Source organism: Perca flavescens, chromosome 12 (genome assembly GCF_004354835.1).
Source record: "Perca flavescens isolate YP-PL-M2 chromosome 12, PFLA_1.0, whole genome shotgun sequence".
NCBI classification, from domain to species: Eukaryota; Metazoa; Chordata; class Actinopteri; order Perciformes; family Percidae; genus Perca; species Perca flavescens.
This window is the reverse complement of record NC_041342.1, coordinates 11,299,187-11,320,082: the sequence shown is the minus strand read 5'-3', so window position 1 is coordinate 11,320,082 and position 20,896 is coordinate 11,299,187. Positions and strand designations below refer to the sequence as shown.

Here is a 20,896-nt window from a genome sequence, read left to right as displayed (position 1 = left end):
GTCCGTAGAGTCATCTTCTTCTCCTAATGGTTTGAATGAAGACTTCCATTTATCAGCAGAAGATTTGACTGTATAATACAGAATGTAAATAACAACAAAGACAATTTATTTTTGACAGACTGGATGCATTTAGATGTAATCTATACCCTTTTTTTTTATGGTTACTCGGATAAAAATGAACACAATGAACCCCAATTATGACTTGATGCTTTTGAATTGGAAAGGGGACCCAAGGACAGATTTTTCAACAGTTTCAGGCCGAGATTGAAACTTGACCCAGTTGTGAAATCCATCAAAAGGAAAATCTGCAATCATTTTGGACAGTGTCACATTGTTGTTGCATGCAAATGCCAGTTTGAGTGCAAACTGATTATCTCGGATTATCTCTGTAACTCTAATTAAGCCGTACAATGAAGAGGTACATTCATTGAAATGAATGAATGACTGCACAAAGATTGTCACGCCATACAGAAATAATAACCCAAATCAGGGAATGCCTATAACAGTAAACAAAATACAGCGGCGTCATTTGTTAAATGGTTAGTTGTGATGTGAAGTCCGAGTAATTTGAAGTTAAAGAACTAATACACCGTTGGTATATGGTTTTTGGATGATGGTGGTGGTGTTTCTAGGTGTAGCCCTACTTCGATGTCCACAGAAGTTACCTGCTCGTTTCTGGGCTGGTTGTGTCTTAGCAGCCTTGCCAGGTGACCTGATTTTTGAGTTGACTGCTGGCTTCACTGGGATGTGTAACATAGCTTCTTGGGGTATTCTGTTTTATCACAGAAAACAGGTGAAAACATGAGAAATGAGCGCAAAACTGCAACGCAAGTGAACACAACAATAATGACTAATACTTGAAATGTTCTAAGAAAAGAAGACATAGACCCTAACGTCAGCTAGCTTAGCATACTGTGCGTTTAGCCTTCAGCTACATAGCTACGCACACAGACCATGTTTATTTTCTTTGAGGTAGCGATTAGTCTAATGAAAGCCAGTCAACAAAGACACAGCCAGAAACTCATCCGACAGGCACGCTGCTCGACGTTGTTAATCTGAAACTTGCTCAAATAAATTAACGTTCAACACATTTAGTTCACGTTACGTTCAAAGACTGAAGCACCGAGTGAAGTTATAACGTTACCTCCCACACTGCTGTTGATTGTATAATACTTGAGCAGCAGCTGCTTTAGGTTTGGCTGAAGGGTTGAACGGAATAGTATTTGGACGATTCATTACTTGGTTGCTTTAACAGGAGCAGATAGTAAAGCTAGATCACATACAAACTGCTGGTTAACAGTTACTTACACCCGCCGACAGATGGCAGCATTCTGCAACACACGATATGGACGGCACCTGTACGTTTCACCCATAGAGAACATATACTGAATACACAATCGGTCCATGAGAAAGGAATCAAACACAAAATTAGTCTTGCCTTTTTTTTCTTCTTTTATCTTTAAGGTGTTTTATGGGATGCATATGCAATAATGCATAATATGGGATTGATGAAGTCCCAAATTTGGAGTCCGCCCATGTCTTCATGTGAATGTGGAATTCTCCCACTGATACATTTTAAACATCTTTGAATTGTTTGCCCAGTTTTCCTTCTAATAAAATGTTGAACATCAATTATATACAGAAATAAATGACACATTCTTCTATTTCACAGGTTTAAACCTGAGACCCATGGATGTATAATAAGCTAATAGAGCCTCACCATGGATCTATTATGCCCAACCGTTTTTTTTATTATTATTTTTATACATGTCGAGGAAGGTCTGTCAGAGGGTCAAAGCGAGACTAATGTCAGAGACGGTTTAGGACACCATCTTTGCTAATGCCATGTCATCAGGATTCATGCATAGACAGTTAAAGACAACACATATTCCCAACAGTCGTTCAGAGCAGAGTGGATATTTCCGGTTATTTCCTGTACCGGCGTCACGTGGTTTCGCCACAGCCACGCCTCCTTTAAGAGACTAGCGGCAGTTTCCTGAGTATATTGATCACGGACTGTAAATATTAACAGTCTATGGTATTGATTCTAATGGGAGAAGTGAACGTGAATACAGATTATGACCGATCCTTTCCCCCCATACTCACCAAAGTAAATGTTGGACACAGTATTCACAAGCCACATATATCCCAAACATTCTGACATTAAAATGGAAGAGTAAAGTCATTTTACAGTCGGATAAATCTGGAGAAAATGAACTTTGTTCCGAGTTTCTCTGTCTCAGAAATAGACTCTCGCGAGATCTGGAGACCGCACAGCAACCATCAACTAACGCAAACTCCACAGATGGCAATTTTTCGTCATGCTAAATATGACTTTTAGCTGTGTAAATCTCTAATGTTAACTAAAGAAAATATAAACACATTATGCAAATTCACTTTTTATCCATAACTGCTCTACACTACAAACGAGGCCACGTCCACTTAGGAGACAGGTAGTGTGTACCATTTTGCATTTCATACGTTAATAGTTTCTTTTTAATCCATCCATCAATACATCAGAGACGGTTGAATACATCGATGAGTTCATACCATTGGAGTGGCTGGAAAGCATGCTTGAAATGCGCTATAGAGAATCTTTGATACAGTCTATGGTATGTTGCTTATATCCCTGTATACTTTAAGTGACAGATGCAGGTTTATAACTGTCAATTAAATGCTATTAATAGGGGTGTCAAGTTGATCTTAAAATGGATTTGTTCGTGTTCTTTGTTTTTTTAGTTAGTAATTTAAATGTCAGAGCAAAATGAATAGCTATATATACACACTACAGGCAGGGTCAGATTAACTTGCTGGGCCCCATTAAACTCTATTTCCCTGATTCAGTGTGCATTATGTACAGTTTGTTTTTTTAAATGTACTATAGCACTACATGTACACACAAAACTAAACTAAAGTTCTTGAAACTACATTTTTGACACAGGGTTCCTCTACAAGACATAGGCTCAACTTCAGGTAACAAAGCATGAGCACTTTTGGTATATTTCAAATTACAAATGACAAATTTCCAATTAAAATAGCACAAACCAGTCGACAAATTAAGTGTTAGGCTATTTCAGGTTCCTGAAGGAGGTCTAAAAGGCCCCAGGTTCTGTGTGTGTGTTGGTTTGTTAAACTTATTAATTGCAAAATGCTTAGAAAATGTGTACCACTAAAGTACAATATCAATATCATGATCAGGGCTTTAAAGGAGATCCTGCATTATTACCTCTTATATACACCGGTGTCAAAATTTGCATCATGTATATCTTAATTACATTTGTGGTTAACTATATTACTACAAACCGGCCATGGATAACATAAAAGTAGCATTTATCCTGCTTTTGCTGACACAACTTTGGAAGCCATTGCACATAACGTAGGCATCATACATACTCAGTTATACTATTACATACTCAGTTATACTATAGTACAGTGTTTATTGACTTCCAAAAGAAAGAAAGCCCCCTAATGTTGAAATCTGTGAAAAACTTCTAAATGTAGAATGAGTACAGAAAATGATTTGATGAGGGTTTAATCTAAACAAAGCGAATGAGCAGCGGTGATGTGCAGACACTTTTAAAACCAGGGCAGGATATCTCAAAGACAGGAACACCATGATGTCCATTCTCAGAGAAGTTCCCTTATTCAGAGTATTACTGCAAGGCCATCAATTAGACTGTTGAACAGAAGGATACATGCATGCATAACACGCATAACCTTGACAAGATCAACACAGAAACAGTAAACCTATTGTTTTCTCCTCACTCAGACAATCTTACTGGTGGTACAATGATCCTTGGCTCAGTGGCCTTTGTATGGAGCCCCTTAAAGAAACAGGAGCAAAAACTTTGTAGACAGCGGGGTAGGGGATTCTCTGGGAGAAAAAGCCTGTGTTGAGTATACCTCCCCCCATTTTAACTTATCAAACACAGATGTAATTAATAAGATGATTAATTGCCGCATTGTAATAACTGTTTAGACAGAGGCTTGTTTCATTGGAGTGGGGCGGAAGTAGATAAACAATGATTAGATATTCATCTAAAATCTTGTTTTATTGTGCCATAAAGTTGTGAACTTTGAGCATAGGATAACAATGGTGGTACAGCAGCTCTAAATAAGACATACTGGGTATATAATATAGACCTACACAGAAATACATTAAGAAGAATGAAGGTCATCACACAATTCTGACATGTTAAATAATCAGTTGTTGAGCGGTTTTATTCCACATTTCAAATTTGAAAGCGTGATTTAAAAAAAAAAAAAAAAAAAAAAAGATTAAACTGTTCCCTTTTATCAGCGCACGTCTGTCTTCTCGGACAGTTTATTACAAAAGGACATTTAGTGATCTTTAAATTATTATGTTTTCAATGTGCAAATTAATTGCTATAGGCTTAATTAATTAGTATACAATCTCTACAACAGTCAGGTAAAGTTTCATTTATGGGGAGTAGTCTCTACCTGAGTTTTACAACTCTAATGTCATTTTGTTGGGATATTGAGGAAAATAAAAAGGTTTTACGATTTCAACAAAAGTTGAAAACTACTTACAAAGAAGCATTCCATTGTGTCCTCTTTCCGTAGCATGTAATTGCTCCGTTGATAGTAACTGTATGTAAAACTGACAAGAAAACATTAAATATTAATTTTTGGCCTTTTGTTAGTGAAAGCCTAGCCTGGATGCCAGCCGAACTTAGCCCCGCCCACAACATTCAAGGTCGGGAAGTTCACATTCTGACTAGAATCTGTCAGGCTAGTGAAAGCCCTCACTGTAAAAAGTAAAAAAAAAAAAAAATGCAATAGCAGCAGTTAAGGCAAAAAAGATTGTTCCGCATGGTTACAATTATACCTGAGTACCTAAAACAACAATGACAAATCTACATAATGTGTCATTGGAGCAATCAGTTTTGGTCTATAGAGTAGGACATAAAGAAGCTAAATTTCTAATGTTTTGTTACTCAAAGCTATGAAATGCCAAAACATTGCTGAACTATAATAGATACTCAGCAACAAGGAAAGCAATATATACAATTTTAATATATAAGCAACTAAGACAACTCATTAAAATAATCAAGAGAAATGCATTCATTTTTAGGGATATTACAATAATAAAGAGTCTACTCTTACATCCATTATGCAGGATTGTCATGAACTCATGAACCAGTGGTTTTTTTTGTGCTATAAGCCACTCGTAAAGGAAGTGTTGTTCTCTCGGCTAATGCTCTCCTTAACCTCCACCGGCAATGCGTCAAAGAGATGGTCCTCCACAACCAGGCCGCTTTTGCGCAGCAGGCGACAGTTTCCTAGCTGGGCGGGCAGTCTGTCCAGACAGTTCCCTCTCAGCTCCAGCTGAGTGAGCTGGACCAGTTGGCCCACGGTCTCTGGCAGCACGGTGAGCGCATTGTTCCCCAGACACAGCACCTTGAGCTTGGTGCATCTGAACAGAGACTTGGGCAGCACCTCCAGCTTGTTGGAGTTGATGGCCAAGTGCTGGAGATTGTGGAGGAGACCCACATCCAGAGGGAGCACTGTGATGGAGTTGTGGCCCACGTCCAAGTGCCGCAGTTTAGGCAGCATGAACAAGGCAGGAGGCAGGGACTCCAGTTTATTGTGGGAGAGGTGGAGAGACTCCAGAGACTTGATCTGGCCGATGGAGGATGGGATGGTGATGATTTTGTTGTGCCACAGCTTAAGGCACGTCAGCCTCTTGAGGTGCTGGAAGCTGATGATCTCCTCGATGGTTCGGATGTTGTTAGATTTCAGGTCAAGTTCCTGTAGGTTGGTCAAGCTGAAAATAGCATGGGGAATCCTCTCCAGTTCACACGTATGCAGTTCCAGATCAATTATATTTGTCATTTTTTTCAGACTGTTTAGTACCACAAGTTTGGTACCGTCATTGTGCACCACTAGCTTAATCAGATGTGGCGACAGCTCTGTGATGTTGGTGGGCATTTTTGTGAGGTTGCTCTTCAAGCATAATGTCTTCAAATGCCTCAAATCTCGCATGGACTCTAGACCAATCATTTTGTTATTTTCTGAGCTCAAGTTGCCGATTAGGTTGAGCTCCCTCAAACTCCTCAGCAAATACACCCATGCTGGGATCTCGGCAACGTCAGTGAACTTGACATGAAGGCAGCGAAGACTGTCACGCAGGAAAGCAAACGCTGTCTGCTCTACTTTGGCCGGACAGTGGCAGAGATGCAGCTCCACCAGGCTGGTCATTTGGGAGACCTTTGCCGAGAACCTCACCTCAGGAATCAGCTCCAGTTTCAGCACTTCCAAGTCTGTGATGTCGAACACTGCATTCGGAATACCAGAGAGCATGAAAAGGTGCAGCTCTTGCTGGTCCGAGGCGTTACGGGTCACAAGCTGCCTTAGTTTTTCAAAGGTCCACTCGTGATTAAGGCTGATCTCTCTGAGCTTGTTTTCGCTGACCTCGGACAAGAAGACGCCAAAGCGCTTGGAGTAGAGCTGGTCGTATTGGTCAACCATGTGTAAAAGGAATGCAAAGTCGTTTTTGACATCAGGAATGTCACTAAAGCTGCTCTCTTCCCGGACCTTCTCGAATGAGTACTCTTTCAGAGGCCGGCGGAACACCCAGAAGAGAGAGTACAGGCAAGCCATCCCGTAGATCAAAATCAAAGTCATGTAGCTAACAAGCAGCTTTTTTAGCATGAAAGCCATGTTGTGCGTACATAAGAACTTTGTGTATCCTATTAGCTGTTTGATATCAGGCTCACAATTGTGCTTGAAATTTATTTCAGCCAAAAAGGTCGAAGTGTAGGATAATATCAAAATAAACTTGACCGTTTTGACAACGGTCTGCGCTACATAAAGCTTGTAGATGAAATCGCTGTCCTCCACATGAGCTCGGAATTTTCGGACTTTCTCAAACAGGGCTTTGGCCTGCTCCCCATCTTTTTTGTCCAGGATTGTCATGCTACTTGGGACCTCTGCGATGGGCTTATCGGCAGAGAACTTCAGCCCGAGCATGGGTGTGGTTGGGCTGACATTTGAGCTTTCATCCTTCCCTTCTAAAGAGACCTGCTTTGGTGCTAAGGTGGTGCCGGTCAACCGCTGTTTGTTCTCCTCAGAGTCCTCACAAGCGGTTTCAGACAAAGCCTTCGTAGTCCAGGGAGACTCAAAACATCTACCTAGAATTGAAACAAAATGCTCAATCTTGGAGCTCGTTTTGGGGTATTTGAACCAAAAATTGCTACTGACCATAAGAATAATGGTGTGGATGAGGGCAAGGTAGGGAAAGTACTTGGAATACCAGGGCAAGGCAACATGGTAACATATTTGGTTGATGAAGACATATTGTTGAAAGTCCAGGTTGGTCCTGATCCCTGTGGGTCCAGGTTGATTGATATATTTCTCTGCCGCCACAGCAGTGTGTTGGTGTGTGACATGGATCTCGTGTGCAACGTCGTCTGGTAAGTCCTTAGAGACTAGGGGGAAGGTGGTTGCCAGAGGGACTCCGGTGGCTGCTGAGAAGGCTGCTTTCTGTGTGCTCTGCTGCGTGGGCGAGTTAGACATAGCCCCTGCCGTGGCCTCCTCCGGCTCATCTTGACACGGAAGGCAAGCCACCTGGTCCTTGGTGATCTGCATGGTCATGGCGAATATGGCCAGCATCAGCATGACCAGCCCCAGGTAGTCCATGAAGACGTCCCACCATGGCTTTAGGATGCGGTACGTTGGCTGGATGTCATTCAAGGATGCAATCTCAGATAGCGTGAACATCACTGCAACAAAAGGAGAGTCAGTTAATCAACAGAAAATTAAGCAACAAGTATTTTGATAATCAATTAATTGTTCGCTTCAGTAATTTTTTTGAATAAGAACTCAACATGCTCGTCCCAGTTATACCAATGTGAGGCATTGCTGCTTTTCTCGGTTTTCTATCATTGCCAACTAAAAGTCTTTGGGTTTTGGATTGTGGGTCAGATAAAACATGACATCTGAAGACATCACTTTTAAAGTGCCCATATTATGAAAAACAAAAATCAATGTTCAAGTGTCTCTGGTGCTTCCACACGCATACAAACTTGAAAAAAAAAAAAAAAAAACATCCATGCAGTTTTAGCAAGATACGGGTTCCAGAACGTATCCTGCCTTCAGTCTCCGGGTGAACTGGTCAAAATCGGCTGGGCAGTCTACGTCATCGGCCGAAACATTTGGTGTATGCTAACCACTTTAGCTAATACCACATCAGCTAGCTGTTTCTCCAACTTCGGTCATGACAAAGCAGGATTAGCCGGGAGACTTCTTCTAAACAGGGGTACACTTCCAACTTTGCGTTGAATACCCGCAGATGAGGTACATGCAAGTAGTTCTATACAATTTCTTTTGTAGATTAGGGTGAACTTGTGTGCGTTGTAGCAGTGTTTTGCCATTGAGAACGAGGTGGCTAACCGCTAGCAGCCTTAGCTTCTAGCTAGTAGCCCAGTACCTAGCTACTGCGCATGTGCGACTCCCAACAAAGATGGAACAGAAGTGAGATGCCTCACTCTGTAGCTAAAACAGAGAGCTCAACACACAGGGTGAAAAGAGGAGCTACAGCAATGCGCAGTACAATAAAAATATGGTGTATGTAAACCTATTCTGGTACAACCTCTAAATAAAATTATGAACCTGAAAATGAGCATAATATGGGCGCTTTAAAACTGTGACGGAACAATGATTGAGAAATTAAAATCGACAAATGTATCCATGATGAAAATAATCGCTAATTGCTATTGTTTGGATTACTAAACATCCTTTATAACTGCCTTTTTACAAAGAAGTAAATTCAAGAAGAACATCTGACACGAGTTTCTAGAGCACAAACATACATCAGGAAGTGAAATCTTTTTGGGTCAAATCCATAGCAGGCTGCCAAAAGTGGGGAGTTAGAGTAACACATTTAACCCCCTAGCTGTAATAGCTATTGATGTGTAACTGTGAAGCTACTGCTGAGTGTAAATGTCTTTTTATCTCTAGTGTGCTAAATAGATCTCTCACTTTGCAGTCTAGTGTTACTCAGTAATGCTTTAAAAGGTCCCATATTATGATCATTTTTAGGTTCATACTTTTATTTTTGAAAAAAATAAAAAAAATTAAAGCTGCGAGCAGCGATGGACGGGCCCTCGCGCCTCTGCGCATGTTTTGGGTTACCGGGGGACGCCGCTCCTTGCGACCGTGCATTCGCGCGGCACTCAGACGCCGCAAATCATCAACAATGAAAAGGGAACACCCTGCTGAGTACAACGATAGCTCACACAAGACTCTACATCATACAGTTCATTAGCTGTGATAAGGGGCGTGGCAAAAGCGTAGGGGGAGGGTCAAACCATCACCAATTAAAAAGGAAGTCTGTGCTGAGTTCAATGATACCTCACACAAGGATCTGCATCAAACGGGTCATTAGTTATAAAAGGGGGCATGGCTAAAGCTTAGGGGGAAGGCTAAACCATCACCAATGAAGAATAAAGTCTCTGCTGAGTTCAATGACACCTCACACAAGACTCAAATGTTATGAAAGGGGGCGTGGCCTGAGGAAATGGGCGTGGTCATATTATAGGGGGCGGCTCATTATTACATGTAGACCACACATTCTGAGTTTCATGTAAATCGGATGATGTTTGTCATATAAGGCGCATTTCCTGTTGCCAGCGGGGGGTGCTATGACAAAAAGTCAATTTTGGCCTGTAGTTGTCCTCAGGCCTGGACCCTTGTCCATCGTGAGAAATTTTGGGCAGATACGACAATTTACAACAACTTCTTTGTTCATCGCTAAACACTCAAAATGGCCGCCACGCCACGCCCACACCGTCTGACGAAAAGTTTTTCTTTTAATAAATTTTCATCGTTAAGGTGTTGCGATGGTACAGACCAAGTTTGAAGTCCATCGGATGAAATCTCTAGGAGGAGTTTGTTAAAGTATAGCACCTTGACTTTTAGGCCTACTTCCTGTTGCCACTAGGGGGCGCGATGACTTTAAGTAAATATCGGCCTTTATTTGTCCTCAGGGTTGGACTCTTATGAATCCTGAAAAGTTTTGAGGTAATCGGACAACGTACACTCGAGTTACACCCACTTCCTGTTTTGGCTGCGAAACGCACAAAATGGCCGCCCTGCCACGGCCACGCCCTATGACGAAAAGTTTTTCTTTTAACAACTTTTCATCTTTAACATCTTAAGATGGCACAGACCGAGTTTGAAGTTGATCGGATGAAATCTCTAGGAAGAGTTTGTTAAAGTACGACATGTGGAAATGGCCAAAATCGCACTAATTTCGAACATTTAATTCAAAATGGCGGACTTCCTGTTTGGTTTAGGGTATGGCTCTAATGAAGTTTTTTGTACATCTTGACATGCTACAGATGTGTACCAAGTTTCGTGAGTCTACGTTAAACGCACTGCAGGGGCTCAATTTTCTTAACTTTGTAGGGGGCGCTAGCGAGCCATTTTTGTGCGCCTATTCCCGAAACCCTTAAAATACGTAAATTTTCACCAGACTGCGACCGCCAAATTTGGTGAGTTTTTGAATATATTAAGCCCCTCAAAAAGTCAATTCATTTGACGGGAAAATAATAATAATTCCTTCAGTTTCAATAGGGCCTTCGCCGCTGTCGGCGCTCGGGCCTTAATAAAAACTTGGTGGCAGTAATGCACCTGTATGCACATGACTTTTTTTTCCTGCAGTGTTTACACTTTGCCTCGTCTTTTTCAGCTCACTTCTTTTGTCAGCTTCAATGTGAAATGTTTCCACTTTTTACAATATGGGACCTTTAATGATGTTTAAGCACAGAGCCAAGTTTGTGCTAAACGCAGACTTATTACAACAATTTTTACTGGAACAGTGCACAGTCCTATGATGTAGTCATAGGTCTTCCAACTGTTCTGACTCGCTAAGACATTTGGCACATTTCATCAATCACTGGCTTTTCTCATTTAGCAGATGGGGCACATGCTTCAATCAACTTTCATCTATTTCCTGCTTCTAACCCAATCAACCACAATTGAAAGACATATTTCAACAGACAGTAATTCGGGAAATAAACGATCCATCCATCTTGATAATTTGTTGTTTTCTGGACTCTGCACTGAAGAGCAACAGTTTTGTGACACAATTTAAATATTTCATACAGTTTTATACTATGCACTGCACTCCAAAATGGATGTATTTCTTGTAAGTAAGAAAGAGTTGAAGCATTTCCAATAAGAACACTTGTATTTGACTCCTGTGTGTGTGTTCATTTGATTTATTTGATAGCACATCAAACATAACATTAACAGTAATTTGAACTAAAAGTAAACTAACAAAAAACTGTATTTCAAATACAACTTATTTTGTTTTCATTAAAACAAAAGAAAATCACAGAAAAGGAAAAGGAATCTAAAATAAAAAATTTGAACAAACTATTAATTTTGTAAAAACTTCAAACTCCATCTTTCTTTTATTATTTTTATATTATTTATTTATTTTAACCAATTGTATTAGAATTATTAGAGGTTTCACCATAGATACAGAACAATATCTATGGGTTTCACTTGTTTTCCACATTTTGGTACATTTCCTGAAATTCCAATTAGATGTAATCTGATCAAATTTGTCACAATATAATATGCAGTAACTGGCCTCTAGTTTGAGGGTGACACCCTAACATATTATAGGTAGCGCTGACAGTTGTTGACACCCAGTGGCCTTATCTTCTAAAGCCAGCAGTAACAGACTGAAAAGAAATGGCTAATAGGTTGCCAGTGTATAAGCCATTCTATTTTGGTATCTTGACTCTTTCTCAAAGGAAATGTATTTAAAAGGAAATGTATTTCCGATAAGTTAAGTTTCAGTTCATCACTGAGATCAATCAGCCTCCAAACAAGCATGTAAGCTTATGGCTACTGCACAATGATCATGGATGTCTCAAGCATGAACGCCCATCATGTCACAAAGGTCAAAGTCAAAGCAGCTATGCTATTGATTGACACTGCAACGTGGTGCGATTTGTTTCTGTTTCAGAGGGTCTTCACTAGAGCCTGACCGAAAAATCAGTGGGCCGATGTTATCAACTGATACAGCGGCTGCTGTTGCTACGGCTGTACAGAGCAGACACTTTTAAGTTTGTAATTAGTGCCCGTGGTCCGACTTTGATAACAAGCTTAGTATTTTAGTGGGCACTAATACATGAAAATTAACTAAATGGGTTCATTTTCTACAAAAACCAAAAGACGGTGGGGGCGTTGGCCAAGTAATGTAATTGGTGTATGGCCGACCACTGGTCAACACCAGGTAATACCGGAAAAACCGGAAACACTGGAAATACCGACTATGTGTCAGGCTCTAGTCTTCACATATAGACCAAGATATCCCACTAGCGTAATACTGCAGGGTTATACCAAGTTAACTTGTTGTTTTGAGGAACTCACAAGTACACTTGGTTGTTACTGTATAGCTGTTGTTATATTGGTGTTTTCTCATAGTGCTATAAAAATAAATAATGGGCTTTTAGGAAGACATTTTGACATGTCATGGATGTAAATAATTAAATCAAAGATGGCTGAATGATATTTGACATGTCCAACCATCTATCTGGAGAATGCATCAGTGCAAGAGATGTTTGTGAAATGCAAGAGCAGATATGTTGCCATTCAAATGTCACATTGAAATGTTGCATAAAAGAAATGCAAATTAGGTGTGTTTCCATCAACCAGTTTAGAGGAAATAAACTAGGCCACAGCTAGTTTCGCCAGAACTTGGCGCTAGGCTACACATGGCTGAAATCCACCAGTGAACAGAGAAGATGAAGTAAAAGGTCACAAACCGCCTTGGCCATCTGACCATGGATTAATAACAACAACAACTGGATAGAGGCAAAGCCTCGTTCATCGCTATGACAGTTGCTCATTAGCGCATAAAACCAAAAAAGTTCAACTTCCGCATCTTTTTGGGCCCGAAGGCATCGTGTGACGGACACGAGAGTTGCAATAACCCGTTTGGCCATTATAACAAATTGGCTTCAAAGCTCGGCGCACTTTCTGGGGGCCTGCATCTAAAAGCCCTGACGCACCAACCTGGACTGAGCAGACGGCTTCCCGAGGTCCAAAAAGTGCCTCGGAAGACACCGAAGCTTGACCTGAGCGTACGTTCTGCGCGTGTCCGAGACGTAATACAAAAAAATGAAAACCGGAAATAACGAGCGCGTCGCGTGGGTCTGGCTTCTCCAGCTGACCGATAATGGCGACTTGTTCGAAATACGATCTCGTATTTTTCAAAAAATAGTTCACTGAAACATGGGTTTCTGAAAACATTTTAAGCGAGAAATAGGCCATGAATCGGTCTTCATTTCAGATCGACAAAGGTCAGTTTTTTGAGAGGGGTTCGTCACTCATCCTGCTCGCCATTTCCGGGTTAGCACTCCACCAATCAGATTGGTCATTGAGTCCGACCCAGCAAGTCAGGTCGGCCAAAATGAAGGCCAACAGCCCCTCCTACGGACGACGGCACGGAACACACCGAACAGACTTAAGTCACCAACCTCGCCAGACTGTCCGACGGCCGATTATCAGGTCGGTGTGTCAGGGCCTTAACGCATACGGTATACGATAGAACAATAGAAAGGTCTTCAGGAATTTGGTTTGGCAAGTTTTAATTGTCTTTTATGTGAGCTAGTATTGGCCAACAGAGTAAACAGCTGTTTATTCATGTAGGTTAAATTGTTGCTACGTCAGGCAAAGGCGTTTTCATATCCCATTTAGCAAATCAACTCTTTTAAGCGAAAAACTTTTTTGAACAAATTTTTATCAAATATTGCCATTTCCATGCAGATTTCCTAATGCAACATTTCAAAATACAAATAAAAATAGTTGAATAAAAACACAGCTAGTGAGTTGTGACAGAGAAGATATAATATGGGCTCCACAGTTTATAATGATCAATCCTGCTCTGGGGTATGGGGGGGCCATGGGGCCCAAAGGAAAGGGCGGGGACCATTTTAGTTTAAAGATGGCTATAATTTAGTGCAAACCAGTGGTGTAGTCTACGTGATACGCAGGTATACGCAGTACACCCACTAAGAAAGCGCCAGGATTTCCATATACCAATTTTAAAATGCTCAACAACAACAACATACTTTCCATTATAATTTTGAATATTCTGAATTGTCATCTGTGGGTTTTTTTTCTTCACATAGGCTAAATAAAAAGGTATTTTCACCGAAAATTGGTGCATAAAAGTGTGTCAGAATGCAGGATATGAAGTCTTTGACGCTCAAAATTTCCCTGGGGGAAGCCACCAGATCCCCCCACTATGATATGTCCCCCCCCCCTCCCTGCAAAAAGGCCGATTCTGGCCCATACATATACAGTACTACAATACATTCGACTACACCACTGGTGTAAACTAAGTTCAAGCCAGGTCTGAGGGTTAGACATGGCTGCAGACAGCAAGGAAATAGGAAATAGGTCGCAGACTGGCCATGTGGAAAACAGGCTGGGTGATTCTTTTTTCGTTTAGGTAGACTATTCCACCATAAGGGGAAATAAGACCCGTCTAGCTGGATGATACGCGGACTTTTTCCCCCCGACGTGAGGAGTTCTTGCGCAGTAAGTTATCTTGGTGTACTGGGTCAGGTGACTTGTTGAAACGTGAGCCTGAGAAACAGCATGTGTCCCGGTGGCGTTAAACATTCACACCGGGTAGCCTAAACATGTTTCTTATCTGGAATGTGCTCGGCCAAGCGCGGAGAAACAAAATTAGTGAGGTTACTGATAAAATAAATAAATATTATATTCGTTTAGAACATTGTGAAGGGAAATATACTTACTGACCGTGTGGCGTTATCTCAATCCAATTATTTCTTCCTCCGCCTGCATGCCACTTTCCACTCCGTTCTCCAGGTGCGCCTCTAACCTAATTTCTCAGCCCCGTTCAAAACTGTGGGAATGACGCCGCTGTGTGATACACAGCTCTCAGGAACATTTGTTCGTGACAGCGCCGGTTGTCAGCTACATCCCTCACACCTGAGCCCCGGGAAGCAGAGCCGGCTGGCTGCCTGGCCGTACGTTAGACTATATGCAGCAGAGCTCCAGTGCAAGTGCAAAAGAAAAGACCGATCCAATATGGAGCCGTACCTTATTTTACAGTCTATGAGCCGCACACAGACCGCAGTTGAGAGTATTATGGGCGCTTCTCATTGGAGGATGACATTATGCCAACTTCCTGAGGACACCGCCTGCTCTAGCTTATCTGACGCTGCATTCACTGCGTATGGGAGAGAAAAAAAATGATAGAGAGGGCGACACAGTCCACGGGTGGGCTGGACGTACCAGCAAAACATTTGTGGAAATGTTGGATTTAAACGTTTTTATATATATACATATATACATATATACATATATATATATATATATATATATATATATATATATATATATATATATATATATAGATACATACTTTCATTCCCAGCTAAAAGTACACATCTGTGATTTGAAAACGCAACTGCCTTCCATGAAGTTTTGCATAGGGAACTATAGGCCTATGTGGCCGAATCACAGAGTAGGCCTATACTGCTTTCACTAATGATGCTACATTTACTTTGGTACAGCCAACAAAGTTTTGTAGCAAATTTGAGAATGCCTATACTATAATATAAATTCATTATAATATAATAAATTCAGTTAGTATTCGGCAAGTGGAAAAAATTATATGTAATAGAGATCAAAACCCTGAATTGAATGCTATTGGAAATCAGCTTTATAGGCCTACCAACTGAAAACTGAGCTCTGTTGTCTACTGTCTTCCCTGCGTGTCTTGAACGAAGCAGCAGCTTCCCCTCTTTTGTTTCGAGTAGCCTACCAGACACCACAAATGCATTGTGGTGTTGAAATAACTTCGCTGATTTATTCAGAAGTCTCACATGTGCCTTTTGTGCACGTGACACACGTTTGACACAATGCCCTGTGTTGTTACAGTTAAATTAAAAGTTTAATAAATATAAGTAAATAAAAGTTATTAACATGTGCACAGAAAGCAACATTGTTAATAATCTGTCAGTCTGTCTGTATCTATCTATCTATCTATCTATCTATCTATCTATCTATCTATCTATCTATCTATCTATCTATCTGTGTGTATGTATTATAGGTATTGATAAACTCAACAGTCAATAGGACCCTGGGTGCTGAAGTCATGCATCAGCTCCAGCTCTTTCTGGATTTGGTTAACGATGCACTAGGTTGAGAAAGTGTCTCCTCAGTTGCAACCCATACAGGTTTCAACCGGTCCTGGGCTGCTGGCTGCTGGCACTCTCTTCTCACTCACGCTACTCGTGTACTTTGAGGAGAAGGAAGGAAGAAAAAAAAGAAAGAAAGAAAAGCAGCCACTGGGGCATGTAGTGCAATAGTCTGCCATGTTACAAGTTCAGACGTGGAGGTGGTGCATGACCATACATAAACACATGCAGAATGATTACACTGGTCATTTTGTCTGTGTTCTTTATAAGGCTTTACAGAAAAAAAAGAGTGCCAAATGTTTGTTCTGGGTTAAGTAATTGAAGTCTTGCGATAGTTGAGTTTATAGTGGCTCGCTTTAAGAATCCCAAACAAAGAAAGAGTGGACAAAGTGAATGAGAGAAGTAGTGCATTAGTAGATGTAAACTGTGTATCATTTAACTTTCTGCCTGGGGGCCAAGTGAATTATTTTTAGACGTTTCTCAGTGCTTCCCTCCGCAACTTGCCAAGACATTACTTGTAATGACTTTTTTTTATGATCTAAATGCTGATATCATATTGCGCAATATTTATTAGCCCGAGTTATTCTGCTAGTGACACTGATTCAGCTGTTTAGTCTAACCTCAGTCTATCCTACAGATAACTGATTGTCGCAAGACTTGTGGTTGGTGTGGTAAGGGTAGGGTAAAGGGTATAAAGATAATGTTTGGTTTATTGTCACACTGGGTAGCAGGAGGAACGCTGGTTTGATAGTATGGGATTTCTGGTCTGTGGGGCTGATGGGGCCAACAGCTGGGGACCCCAGATACCCCTGGCAACCAGCACAGTGCACTGAGAATTGGCTCAATGAGATATAAATAATTCAGCATGTACCTCCCTCTCTGATTTGTAAAGAATACACAGGGTAGTATTACACTCACAAACATTGGCTGTTGATTTAACTGCACGCAAGATATACAAAAGTGAGGTCTGAGTAGCTACTAATACACAGTCATCTAATTTAAGACCAAAGCCTCAAACCGACAACAAACCGAAACAAACAGGTTTCTATGGTAATTAATTTCCTCTTAGCACAATAAGCACTGGTTTTTCTCACCAATACACTGTGGGGTAGGAAATTCAGTTTTATGTTAAGGTTCAGAGTTAGGGATTCATGTAGTCAACAAAGGTTTCTCAGGTTTAAACAAGAAAGAGTGTGTGTGCCTGTGTGTCAAATTACATACACTACTCCCTACGTGTGCGCACAAGCTGTGTGCTTGTGTGTGGATCCTTTGTTATTACTTGACATACACTAAGCTTAACAAAGAATGACCATTTGGTGTGATATGATGTTGCAGTTGGTAAATGAATAAACAGCTGCCGAGTCACTGAGATAGTTATTGTATGTGTATTTGTATGTGTATGTGTGGTTGAGACAAAGACAAAGAAAGATACTGAGAATGCATGCCACTTTTTCTACTGCTCTGACACTAGCATGCTGGTCTCTGCTTGTTCTCATGTTGTTGGATGTACCTGTGTTAGCTCTCATGCCTGGACCTGTAGCCAGCCTAGAGTTAACAAGGTAAGTTTCCACAGGCATGATCAATCGAAGAAAGAAAACGTGCATTAATTATATGTGAAAAAGACATAAATGCAAATCAAGGACACTGTTCAGGCAAGAATCAGTTGCAACAGTATTCTGCGCACGTGGCACGCACATTTCCTCAACATTGTTTCCTAATCTTTGGGCGGGTTATGAGACAATGGGCCCTTAGGGCACAAATACATGCAAAAGGCCTCACCACCACTCCTACATAGGAACAAGACGGACTTTGTAATACTTTTGCATAAGTTTTTTTTTGGCCTTAATATCATAGGACAGCAGAATGCATGAAAGGGTAGAGAGAGGGGGGAGATGACATGCAGCAAAGGGCCGAGAGTCGGACTCAAACCCGGGCCACTGCAGTAAGGACTGATCCTTGGTACATGGGACGCATGCTCAACCAGGTAAGCTACCAGTCCAGGGCTTTTCACTCCGTTCTCCAGGTGCGCCTCTAACCTAATTTCTCAGCACCTTTCAAAACTGTGGGAATGACGCCGCTGTCTGAGGAACATTTGTTCGTGACAGCGTGGGTTGTCAACTACATCCCTCACACCTGAGCCCCGGGAAGCAGAGCCGGCTGCCTGCCTGGCTGCCTGGCCGTATGTTAGGCAATATGCAGCAGAGCTCCAGTACAATGCATTTCTAAGAAAAGACAGATCCGATATGGAGCCGTACCTTATTTTACAGTCTATGAGTCGTACACAGACCGCTGTTGAGAGTGGTTATCGGCGCTTCTCATTGGAGGATGACATCCTAAGCTTTGGGCGGATTAGGAGACAATGGGCCCTTAGGGCACAAGTATGCAAAAGGCCCCACCACCACTCCTACATAGGAGCAAGACAGACTTTGTAATACTTTTGCCTAAGTGTTTTTTTGGCCTAAGACAGCAGAATGCATGAAAGGGTAGAGAGAGGTGGGGATGACATGCAGCAAAGGGCCAAGAGTCGGACTCAAACCCGGGCCACTGCAGTAAGGACTGATCCTTGGTACATGGGATGCATGCTCAACCAGGTAAGCTACCAGTCCAGGGTTGTTTTGCCCCTTCTTGTAGTTATTTATTGTCTCTTCACAGTTGCTTTGCGTCTCTTTGTAGTCGTTTTATGTTTCTTTCTGGCCATTTTGTATATCTTCATGGTATGTCTCTTTAAATTACATTTTGCCAGTGAATGCCAGGGGGGACCCTGACACTTTGGGCCCCTGAGCCTGGGCCAGGTAGGCCTGTTCAGTAATCCATCCATGTCCTAATCAACAGCTGTAGGTGTCGGATTAGACTGCCCAGATGATGCATGTCAACAAAAAAATATGACTCTACTCCATAGAGTGTCATTTTACTATTCAAACAAATATGACATCAAAGGTGTTTAACAACTGAGAGAGAGAGAGAGAGAGAGCAGCACCTAATGATCTGTCAATGAAAACTAATTACTGTAATCATCCTGGAACAACGAGATTGACTGATGAGCCAGGGAAAACTTTCTATCTTTTTTTATCTAGCTCCACCTGCTGTTGTCCTGGTGCACACTGCACTCACTTCACTGATACTGTTAAGGGTAATGATAATGCATTACAATCATAGCCATAGTTATATTCAGTTTCCAAAGAAGTTTTTTAAGAAAAAGTAGGTTACAGAAATGAATGTATGTTGTCACACATACTATAGGCCTACGTAGTGGGTGATTTAGGTTTATATGAGTTTTTTTTTTTTTTTTAAATAGATATTTAAATTGTAGACACATGTGGACTTGTCATTGGATTACAACGCCTGAGCAAATCAAGTGACTCTTTGTGGCACTGTGTGGTTTCCTTCACAGGACCGGGAAGTATGATGTAGAGGGGCAGTCACAGATTGGTACAGAGTAAGAGACACAGGCTGGCACTGTCAGACGGCAATATCACAGGCCTTTTTATTTATTTATTTATTTTTAACAGGCTTTAGGGCCATTTATATAACCTTTTCATAAAAACTGAAAGCATTTATCTTGTTTTAATGGTAAGCCAATTATTGGTTTGTGTTTCCAAGTAATTACACTGACATTGAATCACATATTCTGGTCAAATACAAGGTTTGTGCTTGGTAAGTTCTGTTACTTTATATCTCCCGTTAAAGTTACCTAACATGGTTTGATTGGTGATTTACGCTTTGTTTGGCATGTCTATATAATGAGTATATTCCTTTTCTTTTAATTTAATTATTTCCAATAATTGGTAGTGTTACCCAGAGAGTTTGTCAGTAGGCTAGCCTAGAAGCTAGCGGGTGTAGCTTAACATAAAAAAGTGAAATACCTACAGCCAAACATACACTTCAGAAAATATTTAGAGTTAAGTTAAAAAAAAATCCACTTCCAATTGCCACCTGTCAAAACAATTATTAACACCGTTCATTTATATTTTAATGCGTTTTGCAATCAAAATGTTTTTTTTTCAAACAATAACGAATAACTGTTTACCTGGTAACACCTGGGGGGTTGACTAATACGTGAAACAACCTTCTCCATACCGTAAGGGTCTAAACGTTGTTCACCTTTCCAGTAAATAGTCCGCTCAGTTAATAGAACCCTTAAACTACGAGGCAGACGTTACCCAACTAACGTTCTGCTAGCAACATTCAAAGTCAATAAAATTGCGTACAGTTGATAAATGACAACATAACAACAGGACAAGCTAGCTATATCCAACCATGTCATTGTTCCCAAATTATTATCAAGACTTTAACTAACATATAATACGCCATGTGTACGGTCGGCCGCAGCCTAAAGTAACATAAACAGTTGATGGTTGAACAGCGGATGTGAGATGATCGCTAACGTTACATGTTAAAGAAAGTCCTGGAAGTTCAGGGGAGCAGTGCAACTTACTTGCATGTTGTTTGTTAGCGCCATCCTGTGGTGTTCACATGACGAGGCACTGAAGGACTACACTCAGTGTTGTAAGATATTCAGAATAAACAGACAGTGAAACTGTAACGTTAGCTAGGTGTCTTATATTGAAAGAAATAAAATGACAATATATGACGTTATGCTTTTTGTCACTTTTTAATGGACAAAAAGCAGCCAATCAAAATTTAGTCTTCGGAAATCGTGATTTTCTAGGCACATTGCA

General features: G+C 41.0%; 1 protein-coding gene across 3 annotated transcripts; it reads right to left on the bottom strand.

Moving 5' to 3' along the window:
* Positions 1 to 690: 690 nt before the first annotated feature.
* Positions 691 to 20,767, bottom strand: lrrc8da (leucine rich repeat containing 8 VRAC subunit Da). 3 transcript variants are annotated; one of them, XM_028593735.1, is made up of 4 exons: positions 20,653 to 20,767; positions 14,808 to 15,244; positions 4,552 to 7,745; positions 691 to 772 (listed from the first exon to the last, which is right to left on the bottom strand). In XM_028593735.1, coding segments are annotated over exons 2-3 (2,568 nt in total). In that variant the 5' UTR covers positions 14,809 to 15,244; positions 20,653 to 20,767; the 3' UTR covers positions 691 to 772; positions 4,552 to 5,178. The 3 variants fall into 3 exon arrangements, with proteins under 3 accessions (XP_028449536.1, XP_028449538.1, XP_028449537.1); XM_028593737.1 differs by having other exon boundaries at positions 14,812 to 15,244; XM_028593736.1 differs by lacking the exon at positions 14,808 to 15,244.
* Between the last annotated feature and the right edge of the window lie 129 nt (positions 20,768 to 20,896).